Below are 16108 nucleotides of genomic sequence, written 5' to 3'. Positions count from 1 at the left end.
ACAAAGAAAACATGTCTGCTTTCCTTCATGTCTAAGAGCAATAAGCATAATGCAAAAGCTATACACAGCAAGCTGTGCTGGAATGTAAACAGACATGTGACATACAATAGCTCCACACATCTGTTTAGGTGAAATGGAACATCAGTATCCTAACATCCTCCCCCTTTCTGTGTAACCTGTATTACCTGTGGTTTAACCCAATTGCAAACGCTGTACATAAATCTTAAGTTTCTCTCTGTTAACAACCTTAGACAACAGATCCGCAGGAATTTTGTTTCCTGGCACTTGAATGAGTCCTTTCTGAATATGTTAAATAAATGATGCTATTTGTGTGTGTCTAAACATGGGAGTGTTCCCATCACCTAAAAGAGGGGTGAGGTTTGAGTTTAAAAGTGGAAGGATGGTGCAGGAGCAGATTTGGACAGAACACGTGAATTACCTTCAAGTTCTTTTCTAACTCTGGTGTCAGAGCTCAGCTGAAGACGAAAACTATGATAGAGAAAAGCTGTGGGAATGTTTGGCAGGAAATAGTGATCTGTACTTCTCATCCATGTACCCTTTTTGCTTGTGAAATCACGTCCTCCTGTGAGACCAAGTCAGTTCTTTGTTTAGACACATTGAACGACAGGCATCCTTCTAGCCTGGGGCTCAGAGTCTGGCAGGAGGCATGTCAGACAAAGGCTCACTTCAGCCACTTACTGGATGGCCCCTGTCTTTGTGTGGTGGGGGTCCTGGCTGTGCATCTTCCCCCTTCCCCGTGGATATAAAACAAGGAAGGTGTAACCTGTAGCCATCCAGATGTGGTTGAAGCACAACTCACAACATCACTGATCATCAGATACACTGACTTGGCATGGGTAGAAGTTGTAGGAGTCCAAAAAGATCTGGAGAGTGCCAGATTCCACAGCCCTGATCTACAATAATGTGTGATGCAGGGGCCACACTTGCCTGAAAACACAAAAGCTCCCACCTTCCCAGTGCAAAGATTGCAGCTGCCCAACATGTGTCTGAACTTGGCCAAACTCTTTTTGTGTTACCCCATCAGCTTCCTCTATGTCTTTCCTGCTTTCTGTTGTTGAGTTGAGTTCTGTTCCCTTCACTGTCACCCCCTATGACAAGTTATTCTCCCTGCCTGCTTTCAGATTTACAGTTCACCGAGCAGCTTATTTGATGTGCGTTTTAGCTGGCTTGCTTTCTTGTCAGTCTGGGATCAGCCCCTGGCCTAAGCCAATGACAAGTCACTAACGGTCCTGGTCTTGTCATTTAGCAGAAGACCTGCCAGTTCCTCTTCACCCTGTGGCACCTCTGAAGTTTCGAGTCCCCCATGTACCTGTGTGCTTTGGAGCTGCGGGGCAGCTGGTCCGAGGATGTCCTAATTACCCACCAGATGGGCAACCTGCTCTTGTCGAAATGCACAGCTTGGAGGTAAACATTAACTTGCCCCTTGGAAGTGTGATGGATTGTTGCAAATCTGCCCTCCGTTGCTTTGACAGTCCTTTCTCCTGAGTCTTGACTTCACTCTTTCATTCCTGCCTCACCTCTCTCTTTGTTTTATTTTGCTGTCAGTCAGCTTTGAGCCTTGTTTTAACAACTCCATTATCTGTGTCTTCTTTGTGCTGGCACCTCCCAACATCAGCCTGTCCCCTGGTGTTTGCTTAAAGCGTCTTCTAGACACCCTCCGGTTTCCAGCTGTTTGGCAGAAACACCCAACATCCATTTCAAGGTTCATCACAATCAGTAGAAACATTCTTTTTAAAAAGAAGGAAGCAGAGATTCTGCAGGCAGCTGGAAAAAATTATATTGCAGACTCTATTCTGTGATCCCTTAGCCATGGGGATTCCTATGAAATAGCTACTCTAGTTATTAAGGGGTCACAAATATCATTGTTCAAATCTCTCCACCATAAATTTACTAGGTTGCCTCAGATAAGCCATTACCTTTCAGCTTCAGCTGATTTACTGTGCAGGCATCATAATATTGTTAGGGCTTGTCTACAGAGACATTTTCTATGCGTTTGTAACTGTTTTTATTTGCATAGCCCACATCCCTCGATGACACCAGTCCCATGCTTTGCCCCTGTATATGTGGGCTTACCTGAAATGGGGATAATTTGATAAATTGGGGGAAACTGGGCTCCAAACAACTCCCCTCGGGATTGCGGATTATTTGTTTTGGTGTTTTGGGGCAGGTGGATCAGTTGTCACTTTCTGGTACTCCTCTTTTCAGGCCTTCTACTTCTTTTTTTCGTTTCTTATAATAATAATAATAATTTATTATTTATACCCCGCCCATCTGGCTGGGTTTCCCCAGCCACTCTGGGTGGCTTCCAACAAAGTATTAAAATACAGGCTGTGCTTATAATTATTTCCTGTGTGCTTCTGAATGGAAGAATATATATTTTCTCTTTTGATCCCTCAGATTAGCACGAACCCAGAAAACTGCACAAGCCAATGGCAGCTTACACACACACACACACACACACACACACTTCTGATCCCTCGTTGTTGTTTAGTCGTTTAGTCGTGTCCGCCTCTTCATGACCCCTTGGACCAGAGCACGCCAGGCACTCCTGTCTTCCACTGCCTCCCGCAGTTTGGTCAGACTCATGTTTGTAGCTTCGAGAACACTGTCCAACCATCTCGTCCTCTGTCGTCCCCTTCTCCTTGTGGGAGATCCCTCAGATATGCATAAAACCAGAAAGCTGCACAAGCAAATTTGCAGTTGCCTGATTGCGTGTCCCAGGAAGAGAGACAAGGGCAGGAAGATGTTCAAAGAGCTTACGCAACCCTAGATGCCTAAACCAAGCACAACATAGCATACTTTCTACAACCACTTTAGCTACAGTGAGTGCAGGCAATTATCCGAATCCCACTCACTGACTCTTTCCTTGTTTTCCAGGTGATCCTACATGATACAGCTGAGCAGGAAGAACTGAGAGTTTTCCCAGGACCTCTAATCAGGTACATGACCTCTGAAAGAGTACAACTTAAGTTTTCATTCTCCACCGTAGCCGTGAGGCAGCCCTACTCTGAAGCAAGCTGAGACGTCCCAGGCAACAACAGACTCTGGATGTTATTGATGGGTAGCAAAATGGGAGTCAGGGGATCTGACTCATGGGGCGCTGTGTACCAGGGTGTTCAGCTGTGCAAGCCCCACTGAGATGAATAGGAGCTGTTCAAGAGCACACAAACCCTCCTTTGCAGCTCTTCCTTGTTTTCTTGTGACAGAAAAACTGCCCGGTGAATTGTGTTCTTTGTCTATCAGAGGAAGGGTGCTGGTTGGATTTTCTGTTTCAGTCACTAGAGCAGCCTGAAGAAAGTGTTTCATTTCTGCCATTTGGGCTGCAGGAGGCTATTTTAACATGTTGTACAGGTCACAGTGTTCTAATGATATGGGATTAGAATAAAAAGTTGAGGGTGAGGGAAGGTGGAAATAAAAGTTCTCCCCCTCCCCCAAGTAGTTGTCATGGTGAACGCTCTCTTAAACTGTCGTTATTATTTGATTCTCCTCACACCAGCGCCTGGGCAAAAGCCAGAGGGTTTGCTTATGCATTCAAATTATTGCATTGATTGCTGAGTTGTCGAGAAGGGTGCTCAGTCACTGGTTTCAGGACGGATTCAGTCATGTAGCTACACATTCAGGTTGCACAGTTATAGTTGATTGGGAGGTCTTGCGCAGTAAGCCAACTTACCTGCAGAATTGGACTTTTTGCAGTAAGGAAAGTGACGGGGGAAAGGCCCCGGAGAGTTGCGGGATGACACTTGCTTCAACAAGAGTGTGTGAGTGCGTTCAGTTTGGAGGGGTCACATTTGGAAATGTTATAGATCAGGAATGGGGAATCTTGTCCTCCGCAGCCCTCCAAACCTCCAAATCTACCCAGTCCTCGAGATCTGGGCCACCTATGGATCTGAAAGTCCTTGCGCCCTTTTCTGCTCTTCCAGGGAGGATCTGCACAAGGTGGACGTGATGACGTTTTGCCAGCGCAGAGCAACTGTGGGCTGTGACCTGGACTCCAGCCGAAGCAGAGATTCTGCCCTGCTTTGGAAACTCCTCCTCCTCCTTTGCCGGCAGAACGGGGTGTGTATCTCCTACGGGGCGAATCTTTGCAGAGATAAGTTAGAGAGCCTGGCTAGCATACCCCCTTGTGGGTCAAGTTTTCACCAACTTCCTCTTCTTAGACTTCACCTTTATCCCTCCCCAATCACTTTTGCAACTGATATCTGATGTCTTCCTTGGTGTTGGAGTCTGTATGTGCAGTGTGGACCCAGACCTCTGGGAAGTGAGTGCAGGTTCCCATTGATTTTGGAAGGATTTCTCAATGTCTGGTATCCTTAAAGGTAAAGGTAAAGGGACCCCTGACCATTAGGTCCAGCCATGGCCGACTCTGGGATTGCGGCGCTCATCTCGCTTTATTGGCCAAGGGAGTCGACATACAGCTTCCAGGTCATGTGGCCAGCATGACTAAGCCGCTTCTGGCAAACCAGAGCAGCGCACGGAAACTCCGTTTACCTTCACGCCAGAGTGGTACCTATTTATCTACTTGCACTTTGAGGTGCTTTCGAACTGCTAGGTTGGCAGGAGCAGGGACTGAGCAACGGGGGCTCACCGCAGCCTGGGGATTCGAACCGCCGACCTTCTGATTGGAAGTCCTAGGCTCTGTGGTTTAATCCACAGTGCCACCCACATCCCATGTCTGGTATCCTTACATTACCCTTATTTTCCCAAAAACCCTAGAAGAAAGGGGATGGTATTTGTTCTTCCTTCTCAAGTGTTCAGCTTTGAGGTCTGGGTATAATACCAGGCAGACCTTTTGGCCTTTTCCGGTAAAACCTGAAATAAATTTGAATCATGTGCAGCGTGAACTTGAAACTGTCAATCCTATGCTTTATATTCAAAATGTCAGAAGTGTCAAAATGTCACCTTTATTTCCATTTTTTAAGGAGAGGGTTTGACATAATTGGCACCATGCAATATGCATGTCTATTTAACAATCTATCCTGCTTTTCACCGGTCAAGACCCATAAAACGTTATGCAAATAAATAATATAAATTAAAAATGCAAGCTGTTAAGAAAAGAACGCATAGCAATTTGAGAATTTGTGTAGTGTCAGTACGCAAGTTTCAGGAGTTTGAGCTGTTTGTTGTCCAACTAGGTACATTTGTAAAATTTGCAATGTTTGCAATTACGTCTGAATCCTGTAGCCTCTGTGCTTTCTCCTCATCCCTTTGCAGTCCATGGTGGGCTCAGATACAGCTGAGCTGCTAATGCAGGACAGCCGGCGCCGGGAAAGGTACAAAAGGCAAGAGCCAGCAGCCAACCTGATCAACCTGACGGATGAGGAGTGGCCAGTGCAGGGCTGTGGGACTCCAGACCTCCTCACAGGGGAGATTGTCCCAAGTGCCGCCACACCAGAGCAAAGAGTGGAGAAGTTCACCAAACTCCTCTTTTACGGCAGGAAAAAAGTAAGCTGAAAGCTTATGTCTTCTGTGGCAAGTCTTGTGGGTTTAATTCACAGAAAACGGCCTGGATCGCACACATACACACATCCCAGCTGCATCAAATGATTTCTCCTGTGTCTGAGCCATCACAAATTAATCACTGCAGCACAGAAGCCACTTCTGCTACAGCAATGTTCACACCAGCAAAAATCAGTGCATGCCTGTTACTTTTCAGTGGTGGCCTCCCTTACAGCGTTGCTTGTAAGTAGCATCAAAAAGCAAAGCACTATGTAAAAACTGTTAACTTTGGTTGTGCTTTGTGTAAAGAATGCCCCATGTTCTCTTACAAAGGATTTGAGGTAGCAGAGCTTGGAAAAACCATTGCTTGTGACCTCGGCCAGCCGCTGCCAGTCAAGGCAGACAATCCAATGGTCTGACGCCCAACAGCATATTCATAATTTGTTAGTTTGTTTTGTAAATAACTCTTTTGTTAAATTTTAAGAAGCACTTAGGTTTTCACATCTGTAAAAGAGCACCTGTTTAAAATTGTGCAATACAGAAATAATAAAGCAAAAAGTTATTAAATACAGGAAAAAAACAAAGGGCACTGGTGAAAGCACATTGTACAGTTCTTATAAAGAGAAGATTAAAACATTGCATGTTGAATAGACATATTGGTGTACATAGGAAATAGAAAGAGAGAGAGGGGAGGGGGCAGAGTTGTCAAATATATTTTATTGAATCATCCATAGTCTTTTGGGTGCTGGATGTGGATTTAAGTTGTGTGAATCATTTTTAACATACATAATAAAATTGTACCACATCACAAATAATTTCTGTTTTGCTTTGCCCCCTTGCCACTCTTAATCGGTGTGTAAGATTTTCCAGTAAGGCTATCTCCCCCACTTTGTTGAAGCATGATAAAAGGTTAGCCCCAACTAAGTCCAAACTACAAGAAAGAAGATTCCACCTAAACATTAGGAAGAACTTCCTGACAGCAAGAGCTGTTTGACAGTGGAATTTGCTGCCAAGGAGTGTGGTGGAGTCTCCTTCTTTGGAGGTCTTTAAGCAGAGGCTTGACAACCATATGTCAGGAGTGCTCTGATGGTGTTTCCTGCTTGGCAGGGGGTTGGACTCGATGGTCCTTGTGGTCTCTTCCAACTCTATGATTCTATGATTCTAAGTCTTTTCAGTGTCTGGTGATAACAGGCCTGGCTGCTTTTAGCAGATGTGACACTACAATGAGAAGGTACATCTCCATTTTCAAATAAATTTATAGGTGCCATCTGGAGAGAAAGGTTAAATGTATACCTGTCCCTTGAAAAATTAAAATCCAGAAATGCATGTGGGTACCTGTTCATTGGCATTCACATTAGCATCTTGGCGAGGAAGAGGGAGCCATGTATGCCAGCATCATAATTTCATATGAAGGAGTGGACATAGAGCATTCCAGTGTTTTCCCAGTGCTTCTCTTGGACTTTCTGTCCCTCATTGATGCCCCTGCCTCAGGTCGACCAATGTCTTGTCTGTGGAACTCAATCCTGGCCTCTGACCACTAAGCCAGCCCTTCTCTGCACAGTCCCTTCTACTGGCTTCTGTTTCTTAGCAATGCTGGAGTGCGACAGAATACAGGGGAGTTTGACGGAATGTCGAGAGCTGGCTGTTTATTGGTTCTTGCAGGAAGCTCTGGATTGGGCCATGAGAAACCATCTGTGGGGCCACGCTCTCTTTCTATCAAGCAAGATGGACCCGAGGACCTATAGCTGGGTCGTGAGTGGGTATGTAGCACCCACTACCACAAAATCTCTCCGTGCACTTTTCTCTGGATTTCAGTAGGGCCGGCCCTAACATTAGGCAGAATGAGGCAGCTAATGCTGGAGTGTGCAGAAAACTGTTGGGTCATGTTGGAGGACAGAGCTTTGTGTGCAATGAGGCCTGCTCTGCATCTTGTAAGCTAGCTGTTGTCCTCGGGTGTGGTGGAAAAGCAATGCAAAAGTTCAACTGTCAGTCAACTTCTGTGTGTGTGTGTGTGCGCATGTGCATGTATGAATGAGGGCACCACCTTGTCCGTCAATTTAGGCAACAGAATGTCTTAGACCAGCCAAGCATTTCATCGCTTGCCAAGTCTATTAAAAATGCTTTCTTCCATCTCGTTGCAGGTTCACTAGCACTCTGGCCTTCAATGACCCCCTACAAACGCTTTTCCAGCTCATGTCTGGAAGGATACCTCAGGCATCCCTGGTACTGATGTCTGCCGCCTTTTCTGCCTAAGTATCTTGTCTGCATCTAGGATCAGCCATCTGAACCTGTCAGGGCTGGTGGTCCGGGATACACAACCCCAGGGCAGTTTAGACTAAGGAGCCAAGCCCCAGACAGCAGCTTGATAGGACCAGGTGGAAACCTCTTTGGCCCCTTGTCACCAGATCTTTGCTGAACTGGTAGCTAACTACCTACAGTAGTAGCACTCTGGCAAAGCAGAGACCAGGACAGCAGTTCTGGGTGGCTTCCAAGGCGCTCTGTGTTGCTTGTTCCTGTTTGCTAGGGTCGCTGCTTTGAGACCCCCCTGGCACTCTGCAGAGCCCAGTGTCAGCTCTGGGTGAAGACCCACTCCACCCCTAAGGAGGTTTATTCCAGAGAAATTATTGGCCAGGTTTTTTTTTCTTTCCCCTCCTGTGTGCTCCTCTGCTTTGCCCCTCCTGCTGCCTCTCAAAAGCAAAGGCTGCCACCTGAAGGTGCTTTAATTCCATAGTTAGGCGCTGTTATTGTTGCCCGCGTGCCATTCAGTTAAGTGTCCACAAGACTCTGCTGGCGCAAAAGGCTGCTCTTATAGCGTATGAACACCAACCTCCCACCATTCACCCTTAGGAAACCTGCATTTTAGCTGTTGGATAGATGGTGTCTAGCTAATTTCCTAGATTCCATTCATTCATCTATCCATCCAAACAAACAGTTAACATGCAGGTGTCCTAAGGGTGAATGGTGGTGAGTCTGAATGTGATGTTCTGTTATGCTGTGAAGAGAAGAGGAAGGGCATGGAAGAGCTCAACGGGCAAATTTAATTCACCTCATGTGCCAAAACCTGGCATTCATACAAGGGGGATTGTTTGCTTATTGTTGATAGTTTGCGTCCTGGCCAAAGCTCTTTGGGCATTTAAGAATATCATTTATGCAAAACCATCAGCTGCAAAATGCTGTTCTGTAGATCAGCCAATCAACAGCATCGAGGCGGAGCTACGGCCACCATTTCCCAGCTTCTTCCAGCCCAGGTTAGGAATCAGGATGGAGCAGGCTGGCATTTTCCAGGTGTAGGTCCCTGCAGCCAATTACTGGGACTAGGCACTTGAGCAAGTACAAAGCAGCAGGCACTGTCTTCTTGACCAGGCAAGTGCAGAAGGGCAGGTTTTTCTGCGTGTTAGAAAAATCCTGACTAATGAAGCAGCTTTGTTTTGCCCGCCAGTCCTACGATCTGATGCTTGCACTTGCAGCCCCCCTTCTGTGCCTGAGGAGGGGTTCCACGCCTGCATGCACACAGTCTCATGGCCCAGCCCCAGAAGTTGCCAGTCCAAGTGCCAGCATCCGTGGGAGGGCGCCCTGATCGGTGCAGCATTCTGCCTGTAGACACCGCCATCTTTCTTTCCGCTGGAACCAGTGGAAAGGAAAGCACAGCACAGTGTTGGCCGGGCTTTGTTGCCTCTCCCATGACAGGGACAAAAGCCCTGGTGGTTCCACAAAAGTTCCTTTTGGATCCACAAAAGCCCTGGTGGTTGAGATAGGGACAAACCGGGCAGGTAAGCCCAAGGACCTTATCCTAAGAGCCAGGATGCCCTGTCCCAAGGTGAAACACTGATTCAACTTTTTGTAGCTGCCGCTTGATTGCTAGGCACTGCGTAATGTAATGTAATGTAATGGATGACATTTTGCCATCCCTTCCTGGTTCTCTTGCTTAGGCATAGGTCCATGTGGAATAGGCAGTGGGGGCAAGTGATTGGGTTTTGTTCTGGCAATGCCTCCTTTTTGCTCTATTGCTCCTGAGCTCCCAAGCTTCTGGGTGGCGCTGTCATGCACTGGCTCCACTGCATGATTAGCCTTTGCTGCAGAGTCTAAGGGGAAGATCCAGCTGTTCTTGACAGCAAGTTTCCTGGCAGCGTTCTGAAGCATCTGCCCTAGGCAGGTTCTCCCACCTGTCTCATGGCAGGGCCTGTCCTGCAAAGGAAAGTTCCACAGCGGCACAAGATGCTGCTGACGGCGTTGCACAAAGTCCTTCATCTGTTGGATGCTGCCATGGAGGCAGCAGCGTTGGCATATATGTTTATAGCTACAATATTCTCCTAAGGACAAAAGCCTTGGATTTGCTCCAGGACTCAAGCATTTCCTTTCTTTTCCATTCTCTGCTGTGAACTTGTGAACTGAAGCGAGGCAAATCTCCTGAAAGGCAATCTCATGTGGAAACATCTCTTCTGTTTCTTAAACGTTGAGCAAAGTTTAATGCATTTTAATGTTTCATGTATTTTGCGCCCTGATTCCTCCCTCCCTTTTCCCTCCCTCCCCTCTTCGAATGCAGTGCTGCGCCGATGAGAAATGGGGCGACTGGAGGCCACATCTGGCTGCTATCCTGTCCAATCGAGTGGGGGAGGCAGATCTGAACTCCAGAGCCATTGTCACCATGGGAGATACGCTGGGTGAGGACACCCACCAAGGGCCCACAATTCCAGTTCCTGTTCTTAAGCCCCGAGAGCAGCGTGGCTGCGTCCCACACCGCTCCAGCTTCATAGGAACGGAGGAATCGCGAGGAAGGGGTGGGGCCCACTAGGGAAGAACCACAGGGACAGGGCCCAGGCCTAACTTTGGATACTAGCACCGTTCTTCCCATGGGATCCCACCTACCCCACGTTCTCCCTCCATTTATAATAATAATACTAATAATTTATTATTTGTACCCCGCCCATCTGGCTGGGCTTCCCCAGCCACTCTGGGTGGCTTCCAACAAAGATTAAAAACACATTAAAATGTCACACATTAAAAACTTCCCTGCCTTCAGATGTCTTCTAAATGTCAGGTAGTTGTTTATCTCTTTGACATCTGGTGGGAGGGCGTTCCACAGGGCAGGCGCCACCACCAAGAAGGCCCTCTGCCTGGTTCCCTGTAACCTCACTTCTCTCAGTGAGGGAACCATCAGAAGGCCCTTGGAGCTGGACCTCAGTGTTTGGGCAGAACTGTGGGGGTGGAGATGCTCCTTCAGGTATACTGGACTGAGGCCATTTCTCCCTCTATTGTTCATTTATATAAAATCTGGTACCTTTGGAGGGCTGGTGTGGCAATTAGTGTTATTGGAGAAACTAATGCAGCAAAACAGGCTATGCAGGCTCAATGATGAAAACTGACAACACTCGCTAAGAGGGTTATACCAGGAGACCACTGGTCTCTCAGCTTCATTATTGGACTGATTGGAGACACTGAGTCAGGACCACTAAGGTCACCTTGGGCAGTATTTAGCAATAGCCACATTGGGTCCTCCTTCCCACTGTGGATTTGAACGCTGAATTTCACTATGGAGTTTGCGAACTGGGTGTTGTGCTCGTGTTTTATCAGTGTTAGAGATGTAAGGGAGGGAAAACCCTTCTCAAAAACAAAACCCCGTATTTCCTGTATTACAGCAGGGGTAGGCTGCAGCACTTATGATATAATGCATATTGTAATCTCTTCTTAGGGGACACGGGTGGCACTGTAGGTTAAACCACAGAGCCTAGGACTTGCCGATCAGAAGGTCGGCAGTTCGAATCCCCATGATGGGGTGAGCTCCCGTTGCTCGGTCCCTGCTCCTGCCAACCTAGCAGTTCGAAAGCACGTCAAAGTGCAAGTAGATAAATAGGTACCACTCCGGCGGGAAGGTAAACGGCATTTCCGTGCGCTGCTCTAGTGCTCCAGAAGCAGTTTAGTCATGCAGGCCACATGACCCGGAAGCCGTACACTGGCTCCCTCGGCCAATAAAGCGAGATGAGTGCCACAACCCCAGAGTCGTCCGTGACTGGACCTAATGGTCAGGGGTCCCTTTACCTTTACCTTTTAATCTCTTCTTATCCTTCCATGATGCAATGTGCTCCTCTTTTTACCTATCCAGCTGGAAAAGGATTAACAGAAGCTGCTCACCTCTGCTACCTGGTGGCAGACGTCCCCTTTGGCCACTACGGAGTCAAAACAGACCGCATGGTGTTGCTGGGCAGTAGCCAGAGGTGAGTAAGAACGGAAAGGTCCAACTTAATTAGCAGCGCTTGGCGTTTCTGTAGCTCACTTCAAGCATTCAAAACGGCACATTAGCTCAGCATTACAATGCTGCTCTGAAGCCAGCCAAGTTTCCTCCTCTGTTGCAGGCCGGGGGTTCAAAAACGGGAGAGCAGGTGTGTCCTTAAGCCCTTCCAGCGAGGGCATGGCTGTGAGGTGAGACTGGCTTGGGGCAAGGGGTGCAGACTGGCGAGGCAGAAGGACTTTGCTTGGCCTGCTCTTGCGCCTTTGCCTTGTGTCCCTTGATGTGCAATGTCATGTTGGGTAGTGTATAAGACGAACTGCTGCTTGCGGAGGCATCATCCGCTATGCTCTTCTGACAGGCTAACTGATTTTTACTGCATGGTGGCAACTGATATGGTAATACAGTGGTACCTCTGGTTGCGAACGGGATCCGTTCCGGAGGCCCGCTCACAACATGAAAAGCCTGCAACCTGAAGCGCCGTATCTGCGCAGGTTTGTGGTGCGATTTGGCGCTTGTGCGCATGTACGAAGCATGATTTAGCGCTTCTGCACATGCGCGAGCGGTGAAACCCAGAAGTAATGCTTTCCGGTACTTCCGGGTCGCCGCGGGACGCAACCTGAAAAAATGTATCATGAAGCAAACATAACATGAGGTGTGACTGTAGAAGGGATGTAGGAACTGGCTCTAGCAATCCTTTTTTTATAAAAAAAGAAAAAAGAAATCTTTCTGATAGGGTTGAGCGGGAGGGCTAGGGCTATGCATGTATAATTACAGCACTATGCCTGTGCAAACTTACACCTATTCATTATTTTCCAAGTTCCTGCCCCAAGGCCTAATGCGACATTTCCATCGATAGCCAGATATATGGGCTTGACACATATTGTGGAAATACCAGCTGTGGGCGTGGAGTGTAATGCCAGAACCTGGCCACACGAGGTCACTGTAGCTCTAAACTAATCTTAAGTTACGGGATGAACTAAAGCTCACTTTTCCCGCTGTGCAGTATTTAGGAGTCTTGGACGGGAAACTAGATTTACAGCATTTAGCTTCTTCCGAAGCTGAGAGATGGCACTTCAGTAGCCAACCAGCAAATCTTGAGATGCCGGTGGTCTCCTTGCAACCAACATTCCACAGCCGGACCAAAGTTACTCTTGCTGGAGTAACTTTAGAACCAAAACGAAATTTTGCAATAGGCTTAAATTCAGTACCAACCTCTCCCCGAATCTGAACTCAACATTTGGCAATTTAACCTTCATTGCTATTGTGTGCCCTGTTTCTGATATTGTCAAACTGGTGTATGCACAATAGCGCTGACATTATTGCACGTCACCTGTCAAATCTTGTATTTGTTGAGTGAGACACATAAGTCACAGTCCAGTCCTGGCTTCTGCCAAATGCCAGCTGCCACTCTGCAATCCTATGATTCTCTGCACAAGTGCTTCCATGACCAGTGAGACAGACAGAGGTTTGGGTTTTCTGCGTCTTCTAAAGTGCCCCACTGAAGTCAGCTTCTTGTAAGGTGAGACATGCCGGCTGCAAACGATTTAGTCATTCACCTTAAGAGGCTCCGCTAAGGTTAAAAATCCAATTTAAAGAGCCAGCAGTTCCACTTATGCTAATGGTGCTCTGGCTAGATAAAAAGGAAAGGATTTTAACGATTCATTTCACCTTTAAACCATTCGCTCCTTATTAGAATTACAGGTCTAAACAAGCCTTGCGTCTTCAAGCAACACATGTAACTGACAACTGTGGTGCTGTTGAATGTAGCTCCTTTGGAATCAGGGCATTGGTGATGGGGGACACACAACAGTTCTCTAAAAGGAAATCTAATTGGACTTCCTGCCACCTCAAAGCTGAGCCTCAACTTCTGTTGCCAGAGGGGATCCAGCAGCCACCCAGCTGTTGCGGCACTCCCCACGTCCCATGCTGCGCTTTGTACTGGGATTAACTGGTTCAGCTACCTATGGCAACCCTTGGCTTGTAGGTTAGCTGCTTAGCATGGGAAATACACAACTTGGACGGCAAAGTTTCTAGTTGTAGTTTAACTAACTAGTCTGGAGCAGAACAAGGCAGCCGCACTTGCTTGGGGTATAAATAATAAATTATTATTTTTGCATTCTCTCAGAGAGTAGCTCCAAGTTGACCTCTCAGCTCGAGGTCTGAGAGAGAAGTATGAGGAGAGAAATAATCTTGGTGTATATTTCAAACCCACACAAACATCTGTCAGTTAGCGCCACCACATTTGAAGTAGAAATATACAGTGGTGCCTCGCAAGATGAAATTAATTCGTTCTGCGAGTTTTTTCGTCTTGCGAATTTTTCGTCTTGGGAAGCAAATCCCCTGGGTATTAACGGTTTTAAGAAAAAGGAAACAAACTTGCAAGACGTTTTCGTCTTGCAAAGCAAGCCCATAGGGAAATTCGTCTTGCGAAGCAACTCAAAAAATGAAAAACTCTTTCGTCTTGCGAGTTTTTCGTCTTGCGAGGTACCACTGTATATATAAAATATAAAAAAATTGTCCAGTGGCACCTTAGAGACCAACTAAGTTTGTTCTTGGTATGAGCTTTCGTGTGCATGCACACTTCTTCAGATACACTGAAAGTGTGCAAGAACAAACTTAGTTGGTCTCTAAGGTGTCACTGGACAATTTACCGTATTTTTCACTCCATAGGACGCTCCGTCCCATAGGACGCACCTAGTTTTTTGGGGGGGAACTAAAGGAAATTCCCCCCCTTTATTTCCCCCCCAAAACCAGGTCGGGGAAACCAAACCAGGTTGGGGAACAGCTGTATGGTGGCGCTCCGCCTCCCCGCTGTCCCCCGAGCTTGTGGGGCTGGCTGATGTCTGCCCGGCGCGAGGGGTGCTCTGCTTCAGGGCGCCCTGCGCGCTGGGCAGCAGGCTGCTATCCACAGTCTAGGGAGCCCTGCGGGAACTCCTGCGGGCTCCCCAGGCTTGCTGATAGCACCGACGCCTCTCGCTCTCCAAGCTTCAGTGAAAGCCTGTATTTGCCCCATAGGACGCACACAGATTTCCCCTTCATTTTTGGAGGGGAAAAAGTGCGTCCTATAGGGCGAAAAATACGGTAATTTTTTAATATATATTTCTACTGCGTCAGACCGGAGCCTGGTGTGCTCTGGTCCATGGGATCACAAAGAGCCAGACACAACTAAACAACAACAACTGCGTCAGACCAACACGGCTACCTCCCTGAATCTAGAACATTTGAAGTGGGACCATGGAGACTGTTGGACAAATGTCTCATAGTTCTGGGAAAGCTGTAAAAAGTTTGTTGAATGGGGCCTCTATGACTGCTGTGCAGTCAATGTGTTCTTAGTTGGAAGGGTTGGGATACAGCTCAGCTTGTATTAAGGCGAATGAAGTTTGTAGAGAGGGGGAAATGTAGAGAGGGGACCTCCAGACGTCCTAGACTGCCGTGTTGAGCTTCCTTCTGGTGTTAAACTGATACCACGCAGAGTCGCTGCTCTCCTTTCCTGTTCTTCCTCCTTTCTTATTTGACCCACCACGGGAGATTAGGCATTTTGTGTGTCTCCGCTGAGATCAGTGCGCCTCTTTCTTGCCTTTCCAACATAGTTAAATAAAACTAGGAGCTCTTTACCATCAAACATATATTTGCTATGATAAACTTAGCTTTCTTATTTTCCATACTAAAGGCCTCCGTGTAATTGCTTCCAAGGCAAGCGTGTTCCTCCAAGGGATTTCAGTGCAAAGTTCAGACTTTCGCCGACGCATATAAACTCTGAATGCTATCAGTGATGGGGAGCTCAAAGGGAGAAAACAAGGTTCTTTATTATCCCAGCCTTCCCTCTCCCTTGGTCTTCATTCCTTTTTCTCTCTCCAAGCAAGCTCTATTGTAGCAGAGAAGCCAAGTCTGGCTTGGTTCAGCAGGCACTGAAGGGAGGGAGGAAGGAAGGATTTAACCAGCATGGCATTGGAGATTTTGAATTCTGGTGCTGGAGGAGACTCTTGAGAGTCCCATGGACTGCAAGAAGATCAAACCTATCCATTCTGAAGGAAATCAGCCCTGAGTGCTCACTGGAAGGACAGATCCTGAAGCTGAGGCTCCAATACTTTGGCCACCTCATGAGAAGAGAAGACTCCCTGGAAAAGACCCTGATGTTGGGAAAGATTGAGGGCACAAGGAGAAGGGGACGACAGAGGACGAGATGGTTGGATAGTGTTCTTGAAGCTACCAGCATGAGTTTGACCAAACTGCGGGAGGCAGTGGAAGACAGGAGTGCCTGGCGTGCTCTGGTCCATGGGGTCACAAAGAGGCAGACACAACTAAACGACTAAACAAGAACAACAACAAGCACTGGAGAAGGGGAAGCCAATGTTTGATTTATTGAAAGCATTCAGATACTGCCCTAAATTATCTCTGACTTCAGGATGGCTTACACAGTTCAAA

The 16108-nt window shown here is 47.3% G+C and overlaps 1 protein-coding gene across 1 annotated transcript in view; it reads left to right on the top strand.

Annotated features, from left to right (window-relative positions):
• The window catches only part of SEC16B (SEC16 homolog B, endoplasmic reticulum export factor), a 51530-nt gene that overhangs the window by 9014 nt on the left and 26408 nt on the right, over positions 1-16108 (top strand). The window contains exons 8-15 of the mRNA XM_053391249.1: positions 1268-1425; positions 2899-2960; positions 3942-4077; positions 5233-5463; positions 7120-7217; positions 7599-7680; positions 10001-10118; positions 11558-11669. Coding sequence (XP_053247224.1) covers positions 1268-1425; positions 2899-2960; positions 3942-4077; positions 5233-5463; positions 7120-7217; positions 7599-7680; positions 10001-10118; positions 11558-11669 — 997 coding nt within the window. The remainder of the gene's footprint in view (positions 1-1267; positions 1426-2898; positions 2961-3941; positions 4078-5232; positions 5464-7119; positions 7218-7598; positions 7681-10000; positions 10119-11557; positions 11670-16108) is intronic.

The sequence above is a fragment of the Podarcis raffonei genome, chromosome 6 (genome assembly GCF_027172205.1).
Source record: "Podarcis raffonei isolate rPodRaf1 chromosome 6, rPodRaf1.pri, whole genome shotgun sequence".
Classification (NCBI taxonomy): Eukaryota; Metazoa; Chordata; class Lepidosauria; order Squamata; family Lacertidae; genus Podarcis; species Podarcis raffonei.
The sequence above is the reverse complement of the archived record's forward strand: the minus strand, read 5'-3'. Positions and strand labels throughout refer to the sequence as shown.